This window comes from Gorilla gorilla, chromosome 16 (genome assembly GCF_029281585.2).
Source record: "Gorilla gorilla gorilla isolate KB3781 chromosome 16, NHGRI_mGorGor1-v2.1_pri, whole genome shotgun sequence".
NCBI classification, from domain to species: Eukaryota; Metazoa; Chordata; class Mammalia; order Primates; family Hominidae; genus Gorilla; species Gorilla gorilla.
Window position 1 is genome coordinate 78,337,863 of NC_073240.2, and position 22,614 is coordinate 78,360,476.

Genomic DNA, 22,614 nt, shown 5'->3' on the forward strand with positions numbered 1-22,614 from the left:
TTGTTAGTGTTTCTAGTTCATATAATTAAATATACTGTTTCTCAGTATTCTATGTAGTCTGACAGCTAAACAAATTTGAAGTTGATTTTGTTCTTCATGAACAGGTGAAAAAACTTGAGCCAGAGTCATTTAGTGATCCCAGAAACCAGTTAGTTGGTAGCATATCCTGAACTCAAAGTCAGATTTCCTGACTTCGATTCAGAGCTCTTCCTACTGCCTCAGGTTGTCTCCTTGTAGTTTATGCTGCACATCATCCTTTATCAAATATTTGAGATGCTTTTTGTCTCCAAATTTTGAGTGAATTTGTTGTAGAAATCACAGTTAAGCTTTTTTTCCCTCATAGCTCACATTACTACATCTTGATTGTAATTTATCAACTTTGTCTTTTAAATATTCTAATGTTACTAAACACCCAGGGCCAAATTAAATATTTGGACAGAGTTTCTAGTAAGAATAAATGCCTCCAGAGAAGGTTCTGTGGAAAAATATTGTAATGATGAGCTTGAGAGTACCAATAACTTTTCTTTTTCATGTAAGGCAATTTAGAGTCCAATTTCTGAAGGCACAGAGATGCCAGTGGAATTAGAGATGAATCAAACACATTACATTTTAGGTTTATCTTAAGGTATATTGGCAAGAAGTAAAACAACAACTTACCAAAAGCTTGTTACTTTTCCTGCCAGTGACATAAGAATGTACATATAACAACCTCAGATATATTGTAATTTTCAGAGTTAAACCTCTTAAGGAAATGCTGAGCTCATTTTCCTGGTCTGTTTTCCCATAATTAAATGGTATTCTTGTTTGATAATTTCAGTGTATTTTCATGTAACTTATCTGGAAAGTTAACAAGACATAAATTGAGTTAGAACTTCTCAATATATTGCTATATAGTGGAGATATTCAATAAGGAAGTCACAACACTTTTTTCCCCTCAGTATCAAAATATGTCAGTTATCTGTCAAGAAAATGAACTGAATCTGTGCTGTGTGTTACTGCACTCATGGCGAAATACTGTTTTGAGGCTACATGATCCTTGTCCTGGCCTCTTGCAATTTAAAACATTAATTTTTGTGTTAAAATAAATACTGCTTTATAAAACTGACTGCAGAATTTAAGGGAATTTTTAATATAAAGCATGAGGTTTATAAATTGTGCCCTTACTCTCCCTGCTAGACATGCGTACTCTTCTCTGCCTTATAGTCCTAATTCTGATGAGAGAGAGAAAGAATATATCATTAGCAACTATCTTTAAGGCATCTTTCAGCAATAAGCTAGAAACTCTTTGTTTGTTTTTGAGATGGAGTCTTGCTCTGTCACTCAGGCTGGAGTTAGAAATCCTTCTAATGGTGTTTTTCTGGAAAGGGGAGTATGGAGAGTCTGGCAAAAAGGGAATTTTAGCTCTACGTGTAGCCATATTTTTTTTTACAAAAAAGAAACTAAGTTTTGCATGTGAAATTAAAATTTAATTTTAAAACATCTGTGATCCTTGATGGCACTTTTCCTCTTTCTTTAAAGTAACAAAACCATACTGCTGAAGGTTGAGTTTAAAACAAAGATTGGAAAGTAATTATTCATAATTTCACCACCCTGACATAACTACTTTGAACTTTTTTTTTTTTTTTTTGAGACAGAATCTCGCTCTGTAACCCAGGCTGGAGTGCAGTGGTGTGATCCCTCATCACTGCAACCTCCACCTCCCAGGTTTAAGCGATTCTCCTTCCTCAGCCTCCAGAGTAGCTGGGATTATAGGCTCCTGCCACCATACCCGGCTAATTTTTGTATTTTTAGTAGAGACAGGGTTTCACCATGTTGTCCAGGCTGGTTTTGAACTCCTGACTTTAAGTGATCTGCCCACCTCGGCCTCCCAACACTTTGAACATTTTGATGTGTTTCCTTCCAATCTTTGTTCTTATATATCTATTTTTTATGATGATGATGATTTGAACTCCTGACTTTAAGTGATCTGCCCACCTCGGCCTCCCAACACTTTGAACATTTTGATGTGTTTCCTTCCAATCTTTGTTCTTATATATCTATTTTTTATGATGATGATGATGATGATTATTATTATTATTATTAAGTTAGGGTCTCACTCTGTCACCCAGACTGGAGTGCAGTGGCACGATCTCAGCTCACTGCAACATCCACCTCCTGGGTTCAAGCCATTCTCCTGCCTCAGCCTCTAGAGTAGCTGGGATTACAGGCGCCCACCACCATGCCTGGCTAATTTTTGTATTTTCAGTAGAGACAGGGTTTCACCATGTTGGCCAGGCTCGTCTTGAACTCCTGACCTCAAGTGATCCACCCATCTCTGCTTCCCAATACTTTGAATATTTTGATGTATTTCCTTCCAGTCTTTTTTCTTATGTATGTATGTATTTTATTATTATTATTATTATTATTATTATTACGACAGGGTCTCACTGTGTCACCTAGGCTGGAGTGCAGTGGCACGATAATGGCTCACTGCAGCCTCAACTTCCTGGGCTCCAGCAATCTTCCCACCTCAGCCCAGCCTCCCTACTAGCTGGGACCACAGGCGCGTGCCCCCATGCCCAGATAATTTTTGTATTTTTGGTAGAGATGGGGTTTCGCCATGTTGCCCCGGCTGGTCTCAAATTCCTAAGATCAAGCAATTCACCTGCTTCGGCCTCCCAAAGTGTTGGGATTACAAGTGTGAGCCAACATGCCCGACCTGTATCTATTCTTTTAATATACTTATAATCCATATACTTTCTCATAAATGTTTCATTGATAACTTTGTAATATAATTTTTAAAATAGCTTTCACATTCTTTTATTGTATGCAGAGCTTGTAAAGAAATATTTGATCCTCACGGTATCCCTTTGAGGTAAATAGAATAAGTTTTAGCCCCATTTTACATATAAGGGTATTGAAGCAGATGCTCATATAACGCCTCTAGTTGGTACTGTGGTAGACTTCTGTTCATGACAGAAGTACTTGCTAACACAGGCAAATGAGTGCATTTAATGTTGAAAGAACAAAACAAATTGTTCTGTAGATTCTTATTCCCTGGACTTAGTCCTTCCTTCCTGGGCTAAGTGAATCCTTGAACAGCACTAGGCAATGCTGAAAATACAGATTTTGTCAGATTTTAGTAAGTGCTGTAAACACCAAGAATCTTGAAGTGATATAATGAAAGTTACAGCTAATGTAGTTTTAAACTTGTTTTTTCTTTGTTATTTCACCTTGAAAAAAAGAAACAATCAGTAGCTTTTAAACAAAAAAGATTAAATCTAACCACTTGTTCTGAATTACTATGGTAGGGTGAGAACTGAGGCTCTGTGTATGGAAGTTGAAGTTTTATCATATTGAGTAGGTTATCAAAGGAGAAATGTTCCTAGGAAACTGGTCTTGTAGAGCTTAAATGTGTCAAATTTGAATTCTGTGGCTATGTGTAACTTTCTGAAGTCCTGAGCATTGTTATTAGGTTTCAAAGGCAAAATATAGCAAAATAATTCTGACTTTTTCAATTTCTTTCTGTTTAAACTGTAAAGCATGTTACAGTTGTGCCTATTCATCTTGTGAAGAAAACTCTAAATTTCATCTTACTGTTCAGAGTAGTAAAGACCACTAACTGCTTTGCCTCCCTGTAACTAAAGTTTTCTATCTTCAGCTTTTGGCTGAGGAAATTCCTCTGCTATCGAGCATCTTCTGTTTTTCTTTTAGGAAATCTTCCTAGGAAGAAAATTTAATTTGTAAGTCAGTTGATTAAAATGAAAAACACTTTGATGGGATTAGTTTCCATTTATTACACTATAGTTTTTATAAATGTTCTTCAATTTTCCTTCTCAAACATGTCATCCTTTACTTGCAGTCTTCATTGGCTTTTGAGAGGGTAAACGATTTAGGATTTATTGCCTGTAAAAGGAAGAAACATTCTTTCTACCTCCTCTCTTCAGCGTTGTCTCACAGCTGCAGGTTTGAGCTGAAGAGCTGTGTAAAATGTAAGAAAATAGAGGAGCAGTGTTCCTTGAACCAATAAGGACCCTTTCCCTGGAATTGTTAACTATGAATTTCATGTTTGGGTTCAGATACTAGGGACCTTTGTTACTTCTGCTTTCTCATACAGTAGTTCCCCTTTATCCATGGGGGTACATCCCAAGACCCCCAGTAGGATGCCCGAAACCATGGATAGTAACAAATCCTATACATATGGTACACATGAATTTCTCCTTCTTCACAATTTCACAGATTTATCTTTACTGTAGATCTTAGCAACCTCAGCATTTGTGATTTTTTTTTTCCTTTTGTTAAGTTGGGAACTTTTACCTTTTCACTTAAAGAAGCACTTTACAGCTTCTCTTTGGCGTATCCAAACTGGCAGCCTCACTTCTCTTCTGCTTTGGGGCCGTTGTGAAGTAAAATAACACCAGCCCTGCGATACTGCTACAGTCGGTCCGATAACCTAGAAGGCTGCTAAGTGACTGATGGGCAGGTAGTGTATACAGCATGGATATGCTGGACAAGGGGAGGATTCACATCCTGGGTGGGATGGAGAGGGACAGCATGGGATTTCATCACACTACTCAGAACAGTGTATAACTTAAAACTTATGAATTATTTCTGAAACTTCCCATTTAATATTTTTGGACTGCAGTTGACCATGAGTTAACACACTGGCAAAGCAGAACCACAGATAAGGGGGGACTACCGTCTATGCTGATTGAGTTGCTTTTCGCAGACTCCAGCCTTGAATTATATTGTTTTAGAGCTACCTACCTTAGTATGAATCTGGATTTTCAAACATGTAAGGACCCAGAGCTGTGTGGTCCTTCTCAGGTGTTTTCTCAGCTGGTGTTTTCTGTTTCCTTCAGCTCTCCAGTGCATCTGTGAATGTATTAGGATAATTAACAATTACCTTAGCTGGTTACCCAACCCATTCAATTCTTCTTTCTCTGTTTTTCTCGTATATTTGAATAAATACCGTTATACACATCAGCCATTACCCTCTTTCCACGTCCCCTACTAGATTATGAACTGTAAAATAATAAGTGTTGTTGGGTTTTTTAAATCTTAGTTACCTCTGTATCTTTGATGCCTAACATAGTGACATATGATAAACTGAAAAACATTGTTTTCCAGCTTTAAAAAAAACCTCGTGTCTCCTCTTGATAAATACATAAATTCCCTTTTCTGATATACCCTGCATGTGAATCACCAAGATGTGAGTAAAAAGTATACATATGTGGCCGGGTGCGGTGGCTCACGCCTGTAATCCCAGCACTTTGGGAGGCCGAGGCAGGTGGATCACAAGGTCAGGAGATCGAGACCATCCTGGCTAATACAGTGAAACCCCATCTCTACTAAAAATACAAAAAATTAGCCGGGCATGGTGGTGGGCACCTGTAGTCCCAGCTACTCAGGAGGCTGAAGCAGGAGAATGGCGTGAACCCTGGAGGCGGAGCTTGCAGTGAGCCAAGATCACGCCACTGCACTCCAGCCTGGGTGACAGAGTGAGACTCTGTCTCAAAAAAAAAAAAAAAGAGTATACATATGTGTCTTTACCAAACAAGAACATTAACTTTTTATGCTTTGTGTACTTAAAACAAGCTTGGTTTTGTTTTTTGTTTTCTTCCTCCAAATAGAAAATTGACTGTCACTGAAAACACCTTTTCATATATCACAGGCCTTCTAGAGGGAGTAAGGCTTTACCAGCATTCCCCATCCCAGCTTATATGGACCCACCTTTTTACCGTTTCATAGTACACCCATGTCCCAGGAAATTGGGGAAGTACTCTACACTAAGGAAATAATTCCAGGTTTTATTGGATTACTTTAACTCTTAGTTCAGGTACTGGTCCAGAAGTTGTCTTACTTGGGCAATCACCTCCTTGTTTACTAATAATAAAAGCAGTGCTTAGATTGCCTCTGTAGGAAGGGCAACTTGGGACCAACAGGCACCACGAAAAAGCCAACGAGGTGGACTGTGACCTCAAAAGGCAACACTCTGCTTGTAAAATGACAAATTTTGCTTTGGAAGAGGAAGTGTTTTTTATTTTCCCTGCATTATCACCGTGCTTTACAAAAACTGATATAAAATACTATTCTTAGATGTTTTGGTTTTGTGGAGTTTTTTTCTTCACAACACATTTTCCGTCCTAATATTGACAGTTCTCCATCAAGGTTCCATTGAGGGGGCAAAAGGCATATACAGTGATCCAATTGTCTAGCAAGAAATCTGAACTGTGCCAGTCTCTTTTGATGATCTAGTACTTCTGTGGTTTTTAAGAAGATATCTGATTTAAGTTTCTAAATTTTTACTTCAAAAAAACATGTACTATCACATAAGGAATTTGGAGAAAAAAATCATAAAGATAGAAGATTCATTTTTGTTTCTAACTCTGGCCTCTTTTTCTCCTTTTTTATTTTTCGAAAACAGAGTCTCTACAAGGAAGATAACGGACTGTAAAATTCTATAAAGCAAAGCTACACATCACTTGACACCATACACCATCTTGGTTACATAATGAAGGTGATCAACAAATGTTTGTTGAAATATAAACTCTCTAGGCATTTGCATTAGATGGAGCCTGGATTATTTCTTTTGTGGCCAAAAAACCCCGCTATATTTAGCTTCAAAAAATTTGCAAGTAGTATATTGTTAGTACAAGTCACGCTTTTTTACTAAACTGATTACAAGACTACAGTTAAAGTATATACAGGCCACAGTTTACAGATTCTAGTCCTGATGTTTTTTCCAGTTATTTTGAACTTAGAAACTAGCTTTACCTTCAAAATATATTAAGAATCTGACCACTTCTCACCATCTCTACTACTGCTATTCTGATCTAATTCTTCCAGCTGTTTTGTTGCAGTCGCTTCCCAAATGATTTCCTTACTTTCCCTTTTCCCTCTCCATCTTCATTCAGTCTGTTCTCAAAATAGCAGCCAGAATGATCCTATAAACATGTTAAATTTTATGCCTTATCTGCTGAAAACCTTCCAGTAGCCCCGGTTAGCTTTCAGACCTCATCTCCTTTTCCCACTAGTTCAGTCCAGCCACATTTGCCACCTCCTCAGTCACACCAGGTGGACTCCTTTGCACTAGTTGTTTCCTCTGCTAGGGCCACTCTTTCCCCACATACATGCATAGATTTTTCATCTCCTTCTGGTCTTTTCCCAAAGATTACCTCAGTGAAGCCTTTCATGGCCTCTGTATATAAAATTGCAGACACCCCATTTCCTTGAACTGTTCCTAACCTCTTTCCCTGCTCTGTTTTTTCTTGGTACTTCAAACTATGTATCATTATTCATTTGACTTATTTTATCTTGTTTTTTGTCTGTTCCAGTACACTGTGAGCTCTATAAGGGCAAGGATCTTTGCCTGTTTTGGTCATTGCTGTATTCCCAATGCATAGAAAATGCCCAGGATAGTAGATAATATTTGTTGAATGAATGGATCAGTTTCTCTATAGTTTGGTTCCTAGGGTAGCCTACCAACGTTTTAAAAATCAATAATAAGGCCGGGCGCGGTGGCTCACGCCTGTAATCCCAGCACTTTGGGAGGCCAAGGTGGGTGGATCACAAGGTCAGGAGTTCAAGACCAGCTTGGCTATGATGGTGAAACCCCGTCTCTACTAAAAAAAAAAAAAAAAAAAAAAAATTAGCTGGATGTGGTGGCAGGCACCTGTAATCTCAGCCACTTGGGAGGCTGAGGCCGAGAATTGCTTGAACCAGGAGGTGGGGGTTGCAGTAAGCAGAGATCAAGCCACTGCACTTCAGCCTGGGCGACAGAGTGAGGCTCGTCTCAAAAATAAATAAATAAAGAATAAAATAAAGATCAATAATAGTCATAGGAGCCTGGGCTATCAATTTTAGGTCTAGAGAGCCATATTTTCTGTCCACCCCCACCCCAGTGCCCAGCCAAACACACCCCTCCTTATGCCCTTCTCTTGAAGCAGCAAGCCTTATGTTTAGACCCTAATTGCCTCTCCCTACCTCAACCCTCCCCTAAAACCTAAGTACTTAATTACTCCTAAATTGCCTCTTCTCTCTCCTCATCTTTTTCCCTCTCATCTCACATATAAAAACCTGTGGTGAAAGAGTTTTTAACTGAATTTCACTTAACTGAACCACAGTTAACTGCCTGGCAGGATTAGCCAGTGTTCTCATTCACACTGTAAAACATATTGATTAATGTCCACAGCCCACTGATTGCTTTTAGCTAAACGTTCACAGCTGGTAGACTACTCTCTAGTAAGCCTCTTTTCCTTCCTCCAGTTAAATTGTATGCATATCAAAGTCAGTTGTGTTTATTCCCAAACCTCTTTATACCAGTTCTCTGGCATAATAAAATACATAATTATAATATTCTAAATATATAATATGGCAATTTTAAAATGAATGAATGTTATATTTTAGAGCGCTTTTAGATTCACAACAAAAATGAGCAGAAAATACAGAGACTTCCTATATATTCCCTGTCCCCCGACACACACAGCCTCCCCAACTATCAATATCCCTGGCACCAGAATGCTACATTTGTTACAATCAATGAACCTATATTGACACATAATCACCATAGTTTACATAGTGTCCATCACTCTTGGTGTTGGACAGTCTGTGAGTTTTGACAGATTTATAATGACATGTATCCACCATTGTATCACGTAGAAAGTTTCACTGCCCTAAAAATCCCGTGTTCCACCTATTCATCCTACTCCCCTGGCAACCACTAATCTTTTTACTGTCTCCATACTTTTGCTTATCCAGGATGTCAGATAGGTGGATGGATTCACAACATATGGGTTGAGTTTCCCTTATCCAAAATGCCTGGGACCAGAAGTGTTTCAGGCTTCAGATCTTTTCAGATTTATTTTTTATTTATTTATTTATTTATTTATTTTTTTGAGACAGAGTCTCGCTCTGTCGCCCAGGCTGGAGTGCAGTGGCACGATCTCAGCTCACTGCAAGCTCTGCCTCCAGGGTTCGCGCCATTCTCCTGCCTCAGCCTCCCCGAGTAGCTAGGAGTACAGGCGCCCGCCACCACACCCGGCTAATTTTTTGTATTTGAGTATTTGCATACACATAATGAGATATGTTGGGGATAAGACCCAAGTCTAAACAGGAAATCCGTTTATGGTGTATCCATTTACCTTACACATGGCTTGAAGGTAATTTTATAGCAATGATTTTATTAATTTTGTGTATGAAACAAAGTTTGTATACATTGAACCATGAGAAAGCAAAGGTGTCACTCAGTCACCCACATGTACAGTCTGTGATTGTTTGGCATCACCATTATTCCTGATTCAGAATTCATGTGCTACCAATAAGCAAATCATTCTCTTACACTTATTTGCACATAAGTACTTAACAGTAAAAAATGTGACATACCATTAATACAGTGAAAAAATAATGTGTTCGGGGTAAGCAGTACAGTAGCATCACCAGTGCACCTGTGCCAGCTGTTAACAACAAACAATGGCAAGTTGAATAAACTAAGTATCATGTGCCAGTGTTTTTATTGTGACCCATTACGTGAAATCCCATGTGGAATTTTTGTATTTTGTATTTTCATACAATGAAGGAGAGCTCTTGTTCCACATCCTTGCCAGCATTTGGTGGTATCAGTGTTTGGGATTTAGGGCATTCTAATAGGTGTGTAGTGGTAGCTCACTATTGTATGAATTTCCTCTTGGGTCATCAAGTGGGCACTCAGGAAATTTCAGATTTTGGAGCATTTTGAATTTCTGATTTTCAGATTAGGGATGCTCAATTTATATAGCCTTTTCAGATTGACTTCTTTCACTTAGTAATATGCACTAAGTTTCCTCCATGTCTTTCCATGGCTTCATAACTCATATCTTTTTAGCAGTGAATAATATTCTATTATCTGAATGTATCACAGTTCAGCCACTCACCTGCTGAAGGACATCTTGGTTATGCCCAAGTTTTGGCAATTATGAATAAAGCTACTATAAACATCTGTGTGCAGGTTTTTGTGTGGACGTAAGTTTTCCATTCATTTGGGTAAATATTAAGGTAAGAAGTGCAATTGCTGGGTTGTATGGCAAGAGTATGTTTAATTTTGTAAAAAACTTCCTGTCTTTTGAAATGTCTGTACTGTTTTGTATCCCCACATAATGAAGGAGAGTTCCTGTTGCTCTGCATCATTGTCAGCACTTAGTGGTGTCAGTGTTTGGGATTTTGGCCATTCTAATAGGTTTGTAGTGGTAGATCATTATTGTTTTAATTTGCAGTTATAGTTGGCCCTGTGTATCCTTGGGTTCTGCATCCACAAATTCAATCAGTTTGGGGTGGAAAATACAGTATTTGAGAGACACAGAACCTATGGATACAGGGCCGACTTTTTGTAATCATGGGTTCTGCAGGGCCAATTGTGGGCATCTACAAATTTTGAGCTCGCAGTGTACTGGAACAGACAAAAAACAAGATAAAATAAGTCAAATGAATAATGATACATAGTTTGAAGTACCAAGAAAAAACAGAGCAGGGAAAGAGGTTAGGAACAGTTCAAGGAAAGGGGGTGTCTACAATTTTATATACAGAGGCCATGAAAGGCTTCACTGAGCAAAATTGATGTTAAAGATTCAATACTTAGACATGAATATCTAACGTGAATGGAAAGTTGAAAATTCCAATACAGAATATACATCAATCGGCCATGTTCACTAAAGTAGACATGAACACTGACTCTATTGTTTGAAGATAGTCTCACTCCTTACAAATAATAAAGGAGAATGCATATATGAGGAAACATTTAGAGAATATATTGAGTGTCCCCCAGTTTCAGAGTTAATCCATTTAAAAGACACATAATCTGCAAAAGTGCCTTGCTTGAGCAATAAATAAATACTAATTGAATGAGGAGCCTCCTTCAGTTGAGGGGTAAGGTGTGGCTTTAGGCAAAGTCTGGCCACAATATTATGATGAAGCTGTGAAATACATAATTGTATTTGCTCATCAAATGCATATTTAACAAATGCCCATGATATGCTCAAAACCAGGCTGGGGGAAATTTAAAGGTAAACAAGGCACTGTTTATAACCTAACAAAACATATAACTAAGGGTTAGAAAAGACAAGTGTAGTACAGTGAGTCAAGTATTATGACGGGTGTTTAGTACAGAATGCTCTGGTAGTACATAAAAGGGGCATCTGATACATTCTTGATTGATCCAAGAACACATGCTGAAAGAAGACACATCTAAGGTGAGATGTGAAGGATAAGAAAGTATAATTGGCCAAACAAGAGAGACTGGGGTACTAGGAAGTATTCCAACCAAAGACAACAAATGGCAGTTGCAGAGATGTAGAGGTCAGAGAATACGGTGCATTTTCTCAGAATGAATCAAAGACATAAATGTTAAGAGCTAAAATTATAAAGCTCTTAGAAGAACACATAAGGGTAAATCTTCACAACTTTGATTAGGCGGTAGTTTCTTAAATATGACACCTAAAGCACGAGCAACCAAAGAAAAAAATAGATAATTTGTACTTTAAAGTTAAAAACGTTTGTATTTCAAAGACCACTATCAAAGTGAAAAGACAACCCAGAGAATGGGAGAAAAATATTTGAAAATAGTATATCTGATAAGTGTCTAGTATCTACAATATAAAAAGAACTCTTGCAATTTTGCAATAACAATACAGTTTTAACCCAATTTTAAAAATGAGCAAATGTGGCTGAGTGTGGTGGCTCACGCCTGTAATCTCAACACTTTGGGAGACTGAGGTGGGTGGATCTCTTGAGGCCAGGAGTTTGAGACCAGCATGGCCAACATGGCGAAACCCTGTCTCTACTAAAGATACAAGAATTAGCTGGGCATGGTGGTGCATACCTGTAATCCCAGCTACTACTTGGGAGGCTGAAGCACAAGAATCGCTTGAACCCAGGAGGTAGAGGTTGCAGTGAGCCAAGATCACACCAGTGCACTCCAGCATGGACAACAGAATGAGACCCTATCTAAAAAAAAATAATAATAATACAAAACACAATTTGAAATAGGATTTGAATAGACAGTTCTCCAAAACAGATAAACAAATGCACAATATGCATAAGAAAAAATGCTTAACATCATTACTCATTAGGAAAATATGAACCAAAATCACAATGAGATACCACTTCACATCCACTAGGATGGCTCTAATAAAAAAGACAATACCAAGTGTGCTGAGGATATGGAGAAATTGGAACCCTAATACGTTACTGGTATGAATGTAAAATGGTAGAGGTGCTTTGAAAAACAGTTTGATTTTTCCTCAAAATATTAAACATGGTGGTACCAGATGTTCCAGCAGCTCCACTCCTAGGTATATGCCCAAGAGAACTGAAAACATGTCCACACAAAAATTTATACACAAATGTTCATAAGCAGCAGCATTCATAATAACCAAAAAGTAGAAACAACCCAAGTCTATCAACTGATATGTGGATCAACAAAATGTGCAATAGCCATCCAGTATAATATTATTCAGCCATAAAGCAGAATGAAATTCTGATACACGCTACAATGTGAACCTTGAAAACTTTATGCTAAGTGAGAGTAGCCAGACACAAAAGGCCACATATTGTATGATTCTATTTATATGAAATATCAGAATAGGTACATTTATAAAGACAGAAAGTAGGCAGGCATGATGGCTCACGCCTATTATCCCAACAGTTCGGGAGGCTGAGGCAGGAGGATTGCTTGAGGCCAGGAATTCAAGACAGCCTGGGCAACATAGCGAAACCCTATCTCTACAAAAAATAAAAATAAAAATTAGCCAGGCGTGGTCCTAGCTACTCAGGAGGCTGAGGCAGAGACATCACTTGAGACAAGCAGTTTGAGGCATCAGTGAGCTATGATTATGCCACTGCACTCCAGCCTGGGTGACGGAGCAGGACCCTGTCTCTTAAAAAAAAAAAAAAAAAGTAGATTAGTGGTTGCCCAGGCCTAGGAGGACTAGCAGGAAGGGAGAATGGGGATTGTTTGCTAAAGGCTATTGTGTTTCTTTTTGGGGTGATGAAAATGTTCTAAAATTGGTTAGGGTGTTGGTTGCACAACCTTGTAAATATATTAAAAACCACTGAGTTGTATGTAGTAAAGGGGTGAACTTTATGGTATATCAATTATATCTTCCAAATAAAGCAATTTAGTATGCTTTTTGTCGTGAGTTGGGATTGAGGAATGTGAAAAGATAATGCTGACTGAGTTGGAGGATTTGGGTGAGTTTGGTTGAAAAACTTTGACAGAGATAACATGGCAGTTGGGAAATATCCTAAGAACATACAAAGTGATTACTAAGAGCATAGAGGGCCCAGTTGTGATTGGATACCATACATTTATAGTAATACTCTTCATTTTGTCATTTTTTTCCTCCACCATCTTGAGCCAAAACTCAGAGTTGATCTACTTCTAGTGTATAGAAAGATGTGGTGCAAGGGAATTGAGTGTTGGCAAAAGAACATTTGCAATGTACCTGTCGAATCTAAGCTGGACAGAGAAGGGAAAATCAAGGGCCAATGAATAGAGGTTTGTATGGTTCAAGGTGAGTTGTAATAGGAGAATTAAGAGAGCTGAAATGATAGGAGATGGTGGTAAGAGATTTTTGGGTATGAGGTTGATATAACCAAGGAACCTGATGTTTTAAAGGAACCAAGGGTTTTGCATAAAGGCTGTAGTATGGAAAATGAGATTGAGATGGGCAGAATCCCACCTCTCAATTATGAGGTGTATGGTTGGAGAGGGAGTGGTGGGGAAGGAATATGCTGCATCTCTATGAAAAGACTTAGGGAAGTGGGGTTAGCATGTGTAAAGTAAGAAAAGGGCACTTGAAAAGAGCCAACCCCAGAAACCAGAAGTACAAATATGCTTCCAGCACTGTCCAACACATTTGGAATAACATAGTCACATTGGTGTGATCATCCCTATTATTGGGAAAGATTACTAGAGCAATCTTAGTTGAGGAACATTTCTTAAGTTCCACCTAATTTCCTTTGTTCTGGCCATATGTTGACCATAGCAATGTTCTGATTATGATCTGGCCTACTAGATGACTACAGAGAGAAAATGTGTTCACTAGTCATTAAGTATCTAGTATGCTTAATATAATTCTCATTACAATCTTTATAATCATCATTAAAATATTTTAAATTGGCACTCTTTTATATATCAGGTTTTTTTCAGTGAGTGGTTAGTGTTAGAGGGAATTTTGGGATTTCCAAAGCTCAGGTCCAGACCCTGGTTCAAAGTGTTCTAAGTGGCAAAGTAATACCATTTTTGTGAGGCTTCCTGGTAGAAGCCTTCACTGGATAAGTCCCCTCTACTAGGAAACATCTGCATGATAGACCTGTTTATATAAAGTGCAGTGAAGAGCCAAACTTGTATATTGCTTTGCCTTTGAACAAATTTCTCTTCTTTCCTCATTTAGAGCAGCATTCATTACATTTCTTAAGTGCTTTGCATAAAATTTCAAAGTTCAGTGTGACCTCTGTACTGGTACTGGGACATCATCAGGCCTAGATGCTCCATGTGAAGGGCTTTTGGCAATCAGTGGCTTGGTAGCCGTGATTCCTTTTGAATCACTCCCTCATGGACCATATGAAATGCATTCTCCCAGGATCCCAGACATATTCTTGGGAATCATTGTATTTTCCGACTTACTGGACTAGTTTAGAGGCCTTTGGGTTTCACTGCACTTTTCTTCATTTCCTTCTTTTGTTGATCTTGGCCCCTTAACCTTCCACCCACTTTATTACTCATTTCTTAGGGACCTGACTACTCAGTAACACTGAGAAAATATATCTGAAACCATATGGGTTTGAATACAACAAACTTAAGAGAGGGAAAATAAAAAAGGAAAAAATGTGTGTTCTCTGAACTTCCTTTGTTTATATGATCTGTTTATATGTTGTTAAGGTTATGTTATCCAGCTGCCTCCCCACGTTTCAGAAATGACTAAAGATATCTGGAAAACACTCTAACAGGGTCATGTTGGCATAGTGAATGAAAAGACGCTTCATTTGTCCCTCACCAGATAATATATCTTCTTTTGAGGCATGGGAGCAATGCCAGGAGCTTTAAATGCTGAATCTCAAGGTTCTTGAAAGGCCATTGACTTCTAGGGATACTTTTAGAAAGAAGCCAGTCAATCCCAGGCATAGTGGCTCACAACTGTAATCCTAACACTTTGGGAGGCCGAAGTGGGCGGATCACTTGAGGCTAGGAGTTCAAGACCAACCTGGCCAACATGGTGATACCCCGTCTGTACTAAAAATACAAAAATTAGCTGGTGTGGTGGCACGTACCTGTAATCCCAGCAACTTGGGGGGCTGAAGCACAAGAATCACCTGAACCTGGGAGGCGTGGGCAACAGAGCGAGACTGTCAAAAAAAAAAAAGAAGCCAGTCAAGTGAGTTCCTTAAGGTATATACCTGGCCATTTGAATGTTTGCTCACTATGGTTAGTCTGTATGGTATCTAACAGATATTACAGTTTTCTTTTGGTAAAATGAACATTGACATTGGTGTGAGGTGATGTTAGCAGCCCAGGCTTTAATCTGGCCTTTGTATTGTATAATGTGAATTAAAACTTAAGTACACTTGAGTCAGGGTTATTCAGTAAAACATGTGGAATGGAATTTTGTGATATTTATTAGAGCTATTCCACTTGTAAACACCTTATCTTGAAGGAACTGAAGAGAGGTAGCAAGCATTCCTGCAGTAGAATAAAGTGCTTATGCTGGTTGAGTGAGAAGTTCCTCTCTACCTTCCGTGCTCTACCTACTGTAATGGGTAATATTTGTACAGAGATGTGTTTTTCCCATCAAGCTGTTTATGGAACTTGGCCTGCTAAATAATAAACTTAGAAGTGAGAATAAGTAAGAATAAGGAATAAAACATCAGTGTTATCTTTTGGAAATAAATCACTCCATTGAACATGGAGAATGTGGTCCTCGTGTCATCGGCATTTTCTTCATATTTCCACCTCAGTGGAGTGATCCTGGCTCTGCTTTGCTGCTGTGCTTTCCTTTTAATTGCTGTTTCACCAGGTCTCCTTAGCAGCAGCAGCGCCTGAAATAACTCCTGAGGAAGCTCCTAAGTGAATTCTCATAATTTGCTTCTCAATTCTCCCAGTTGATTGAGGCACTCTTTCTTGAGTGCTTTGCAGTTCTATGTAAGTGGCTGATGTTTGGGGTCACTGCTGAATGTTTTGTTTGAATATCCCTTTCATGATGAAGGGAAGACTGCTGCTTTTAACTACATGGGGTGATGCCCTTTGTGGTAAGCCTTGAAAGGCAAAAATCGTTTTTCATAGTGATATGCCAAATGAAATTATTCTCTTTGTCACTTTGTCCTTTTATCCTTTCAGTCTGATAACCTCAGTTCTTGTGATTTGTTTGTTTTCTTCAATTAAGCTTAGTTGTTTCCTGTACCCAGGTGCATGCTATTTCTGCTCTCGGTTATGATGGTGTGTGGAGCATATTTCTGACCTGGAAGTGTGGTTTCTGTGACTGAGAGCCACATCAGCATGCCTTCCATCCTCTACTTCCTTTGCATTATTTCCTTTTGGAGGGCTCAGTTTGCCATCATTTAATCTATAGATGATTCATCTGGGACTGAGAACTGGTAATGCTGTAATAACAATATCTTTCTTTATATAATACTCAATGCACTTACTACCTTAGATTTTCTCTGTTTATGGAGCACTTTCATTTTAATCTCTCACAATAACCCTTTGGGTTAAGTCAGCAATTTTGTCTTAGTCTAAGATGGTGAAATTGTAGCTCAAAGAGCTTAAATAGCTTGCTCAGAGTGGCAATGCTTCTGAGTTACCCTGCTTAACAATTTCTACAGGAAATGAATACTTTTGAAGATACTCTGGATAAATAAAAAGGAATTTTCCAAACCACATCCCATTTGTTAAAACCTAACTTGTTTTCAGTCTGGTCAGTTGATAAGACCAAGGTTAAAAGGCCCATTTACCATACAGTTTAAATTGATGTGTCCAAGTCAAGAAAATAAATATTTAGGTCAGTTTTTATTCTGTTGCTTATATGATAAAGTTCAAGAAGGCTGGCTCTTAAATTAGTGGAACTTGAAATGGAAGTAATTAAGCCATTAATTTTTTTTTATTCTCTTTTACTTTCAGAGAGATGGAAAACTTGATGACTAGCTCCACCCTACCGCCCCTTTTTGCAGATGAAGATGGTTCCAAGGAGAGTAATGATCTGGCTGCCGCTGGGTAAGCAGCTGCTTTAGGACACTGGACTTCTCCATAGGCCTCAAAACAAAGCTTCTAGCAAAGTAAGAGGTCCTAAAGAGGCAGTTTTATATCATAAGAATAGACGGTGCACTTGTTTCACTTTGCAAAGAGAGTGACAACCATCATAAACCACTTTGTAATCTGCATTCAATTATCTTTTGCAGTGCTCTGGTTTTTGTGAACTGGTACAACAATATGTGGAATCTGGCAAACACTGGTGACTCCAGTTAAGAAAATTATATAGTCACCATTAAGGAAATACCTGCCACAGAGCTAGCTCTAAAAAACAAATGCATTTTCTGTTCAAATTACCACAGATATTAAAATAGTTTTTTCCCAAAGATCAGATTTTTTAATGTGGTTCTTTATTCAAGATGCTTAGTAACTTTAGCTGACTTCTGTTCCTTTCCCCATCCCACCCCCTTCTCCTTTCTGTGGGATCTTTTGACAAATATTTAAAGAGATATAGAAAAGGGTTAATAACAGTAGTCCACCTCTTCCCTTGAAAATCTCTGTTCCACTTGAATTTTTATCTTTTCTAGATGTTTAGAAGTTATTTGGCAAAGAGAAAATGTGTTCACTAATAGACTGAAGTGCTAGCTAATCCCTAAGATGAATTATTTTAATATTCTTTAGAGCTCTTTAAAAAATAGGCTATACTTTGTAATTGTGTTTCCTTCCCTCACATTTATGTCTCACCTCGTTGATATCCACCTTTGACCTCACTACTCAGATGAAAGTGTTCTCCAAGACTTTTCTAAAGGCTGCTTAGTTACTATATTCATTCAGTAAAAACTTTCTGAGTATCTGCTATGTGTCATTGTTCCAGGCATTAGATAGAAAGCATTGATCAAAATAGATAAAAATCATAGGCCTTTTAAAGTTCAAATTCTACTTGTTGAGTCAGACAATAAACAGGATAAATAAGTAAAACACATACTATGTTGATAAGAACTACAGTTTAAAAAAAGAAAAAAGTGGAGAAAAGGGATAGGAAGGGTTTGGGGATGCAGTTTTAGACAGGATGGGCCAGAAAGTGTTTAATGAGAAAGTGACTTGAATAAAGACCTGAAGGAAATAAGGCAACTGGCATGCAGTTTTCTGGGGAAGATTATCCTAGACAGAAGGAGCAGTAGGTGCAAAAGCCCTGAGGCAGGAGAGTTTCCATCTTATCGAAATAGCCAGGAGGCCAGTGTGACTAGAGCAGCACATAGCAGCAGGAGAGGCAGTAGAGGACTACATCAGTCCTCCTCAAACATATGAATTGCCAAGAGAGCTGATGAAAATGCAGATTCTGATTTAGAAAATCTTAGGACCAGAGATTCTACATTTCTAACAAGCTCCCAGAGAATGCCAGTTCTGCTGGTATGAGGCCCATACTTTGGGTAAGAAGAGACTAGATCATAGGGATCAAAATATTTAGAGATCAAAATAAACCCTTTAACTTTTACTCTGAAGTGGGATAACATTGGAGGGTTTCACGCAGAATTATGTGATCTGACTTACGGTTTTATAAGATCCCTCTGACTGTTGTATTGAGAATAGAGTGAAGGGAGCAGGGGCTGGAACAAGGAGACCAGTTAGGGAGGCTCTTAAAATAATTCGGGAGACAGATGATAGCCTGAAGAACCATCATCTGGTGACTTTCACAAGAGTGTTTTTGGTGGAATAGTGGGGGTAAAAACCTCATTGGAGTGTGTTTCAAAGATAATGGGAATGAGGGGTAGTGAGAAGTATAGAATTCTAGATATATTTTGAAGGTATACCAAACAGAATTTGCCCGAAAGAAAGGATAAGCGCAATGTAAGAAGGGAGAAAAAAAGCAGTCAAAGGCAACTCAAAAGTTTTGGCCAAAGCAACTGGAGGGATGGAGTTGCCATTAGCTTAGATGGGGAAAACTGAACAAGTGTGGGAGGGAATTGTAGGAGCTCAGTTTTGGAAATTTTACATTAAAGATGCTTATTAGATATCTAAGTGGAGATGTCAAATAGGCACTTTGATATCAGGTTCTGCTATTAGGGGAAGTTTAGGCGAGACAGAGAAAGTTGGGACTTATCAGCATATAACATTCAAAGCCATGAGACTGAATGAGATCACCAAAGAAATGAACACTCTGTAGATGGAAGAAAGAAGAGCTCTAAAGCCTGACCTCTGGGATACTCCATCATTTAAAAGTCAGACAGAGGCCAGGTGCAGTGGCTCACAACCTGTAATCCCAGCACTTTGGTAGACTGAGGTGGGTGGATCACTTGAGGTCAGGAGTTCGAGACCAGCCTGGCCAACATGGTGAAACCCTGTCTCTACTAAAAATACAAAAATCAGTCAGGTGTGGTGGCACGTGCCTGTAATCTCAACTACTCGGGAGGTTGAGGCAGGAAAATTGCTTGAACCCAGGTGGCAGAAGTTGCAGTGAGCTGTGATCGTGCCACTGCACTCCAGCCTGGGTGACAGAGCAAGCTCCATCTCAAAAAAAGAAAAAGAAAAAAAAGTCAGAAAGAATAGGAAGAATCAACAGAGTCTAAAATGAGTTGCTAGAAAGGTCGCAGAAAAGCCAGAAGAGTGAAGGGTCCTAGAACCCAAGTGAAAAAAAAAAAAAAGTATTTCAAGGGAGGGGAAAAGATCAACTGTGTCAGATGCTTCTGGTACATCAGGTAAGATGGGGGCTGAGAAATGACACTGGATTTAGCATGGTTGTCATTGGTGGCTTTGACAAGAGTTATAAGCACATATCTCCTTTGAAGTGGACTTAAGGGAGGAGAAGTCAATAAGTATAAACAAGTTATTTCCAGGGGTTGTGCTTTAAAGGAAAGGAGAAAAATTGGGACCTTAACTGGAAGTGGGATGGAGTTTTTTTCTTTTCATTTTGTTTTGTGTTAAGAGAATTAATATCATACGTATATGCTGATTGGACTGATCCTGTAGAGAGAAAAGAATTGGTATTGCCGGAAAGGACAGAATTGCTGAAAATCTGCCCCTGAGTAGGCAAGAGGGTGTGAGATCAAGGGTGCAAATAGAAGGGTTGTTGGCTTTAGCTAGGAACATGGATAATTTATTCATGGTAACAAAAGATCCCCCTTTTTTCCAGTCTTCATCCAACTTGTCATCAAGAAGGCATGTGATGCCTTTGGCCATTCCTGTCCACTTAAGTCAGGGATTCATGGGATTGTGAATTCCCCTGTGAATTCCCAAGTGATTCCTGTCCACTGAAGTCAGGGATTCATAGGATTGCTACTCTTTCCCAAACCTAGTTCTCATATTTTACCAAAATAAGAATTTACAAGAATTAGTAACTTAAAAATTGATGGCACAGTTGAAATGAAAATGACAGTGAAAGAACAAGTTGCCTAACACATCTAAAATGATTGAAATATTTGGAAAACAGCACTGCAGAGATCAAACTGGATCTTGATGGTACCTCTTTTCAGAGAAAATGATTGGCATTGATTTCATAGCTTCTTTTACTTACTCTTTTTTAAAGGACCTCAAAAATGTAGGAACCTCCTGCTAAAATCATCTATTATGTTTCCTAGAAAGGGTCAGAAAAGTTTAATTTCTTTCAGTCCCAGGACAGTCTGCTTCCTGTTTTCATCCATTTCTCGGTCCACTGTAATCTGGAATTTATTCTCATAATTCCACTAAAACTATACTTAACTAAAATTGCCAGTGACCTTCAGGTCTTCAAATTTAGCAGACACTTTTTGGCCTATCTTATTTAACATCTGCAACTTTTTACTTGATTAGCCACTACCCTTCTCAAAAGTCTTCCTGCCTTGGCCTCTGCAATCGTCTTCTCTCCAGTTATCTTAATGCCCTTCTCAGTGTCCTTTCCTAGTTTTTCTACCTTGCTCATACAATGATATTGCTTCAGCCGAGTTCTATCCTGACTTTTCCTTCTTCTCACTGTATTTCTGGAGAATATCTAGCACTGTCCATTATTTCCATGGGCTAATGCTTCTCGAGTCTATCTTTATGCCCTTTTGTTCCACTTCTGTTCTCCTAGGGCATGTTTCCAGTTGTCTGTGGTACATTTCTACTTAATTATGCTACAGGTGTTTCAAATTTATCATTTTTTTGTGTGTCTGTCCACACACACACACACACACACACACCCTGTTTTTACTTTGATTAATATTAAGTACATAATCATCAATTGGAAACCTCAGAATTATCTTTGACTCTTCTTTTCTTTCACTATTAAAGTCAATCAGTCATTAAGTTCTCTCCATTCTACTTCTTTTTTCTTTTTCTTTTTCTTTTTTTTTTTTTTTTTTTTTTTTGAGACTGAGTCTTACTCTGTCACCCAGGTTGGAGTGCAGTGGCACGATCTTAGTTCACTGCAACCTCCCCTTCCCAGGTTCAAGCGGTTCTTCTGCCTCAGCCTCCTGAGTAGCTAGGGTTACAGGCACTGCCATCATACCCAGCTAATTTTTTTATTTTTAGTAGAGACAGGGTTTCACCATGTTGGCCAGGCTGGTGTTGAACTCCTGACCTCAAGTGATCCACCTGCCTTGGCCTCCCAAAGTGCTGGGATTACAGGCGTGAGGCACCACACCTAGCCATTCTACCTCTTAAGTATCTCTTAGCTGTCCTTCTGCTCAGAATCCTGCCTGCCTTTGTCTCTCACTTAATCTATTACAGTAACCTCTTGATAGTCTCCCTTTCTCCTTTTATACCAAGTTCTTTCTATCTGGAATGGTGTTGTTTACCTTGAGGAATACATACTCATCTTTTAGGACCTCCTCTATAAATTCTTTCTTAACATCCCTCCATACATATAAAATTCATCATACCCTCTACCATACCTCTATGGTACTTTTAACAAGCCTTTATTTTAGTACTTATGTTGCATTGTAATTATTCCCTATAACACTATGGGTTGTGCATTCTTTCAGAATAATGACTGAATATTACTCTATTATCCATCTTTCTACCACTCTTGCCTTCCCAACTCCTCCCTCGATCAAAAACAAAAACAAAAATACTCACTAGCACATGGTGTTACCTTTCCTTCTATTCCTTCGTCCACATGTAATAAGATAAGTCCATCTAAGACCCTACCATTATCTGTACCTTCTTGTGTTCACTCTTCAGAAGGGTGAGATCTGGTTTGCTAACTCATCTGGAACAGTATAGTGGGAGCAGGAAGTAAGTACATCTGTCTGATTTATTAACATGTATACCTGAACTTACTTAACTTGATAGTATTGTTCTTAGATGATCTGATTGTCACTAAACGCTATAATCCAAGAAGAAATAGCCAATGAAATGTACCGTTAAGAGATTTTTCTTACACCCTTTAATAACTCTTTTGTGATAGTTGGCAAACTGCCTCTACAACTCCCATTGCTATTCACTTTTTTCATTAATAGTGTTTT

The 22,614-nt window shown here is 38.6% G+C and overlaps 1 protein-coding gene across 1 annotated transcript in view; it reads left to right on the top strand.

Moving 5' to 3' along the window:
- The window catches only part of HMG20A (high mobility group 20A), a 65,275-nt gene that overhangs the window by 20,979 nt on the left and 21,682 nt on the right, over positions 1-22,614 (top strand). The window contains exon 2 of the mRNA XM_004056583.5: positions 17,126-17,218. Within this exon, the coding sequence (XP_004056631.1) occupies positions 17,130-17,218 (89 nt within the window). The 5' untranslated portion in view covers positions 17,126-17,129. The remainder of the gene's footprint in view (positions 1-17,125; positions 17,219-22,614) is intronic.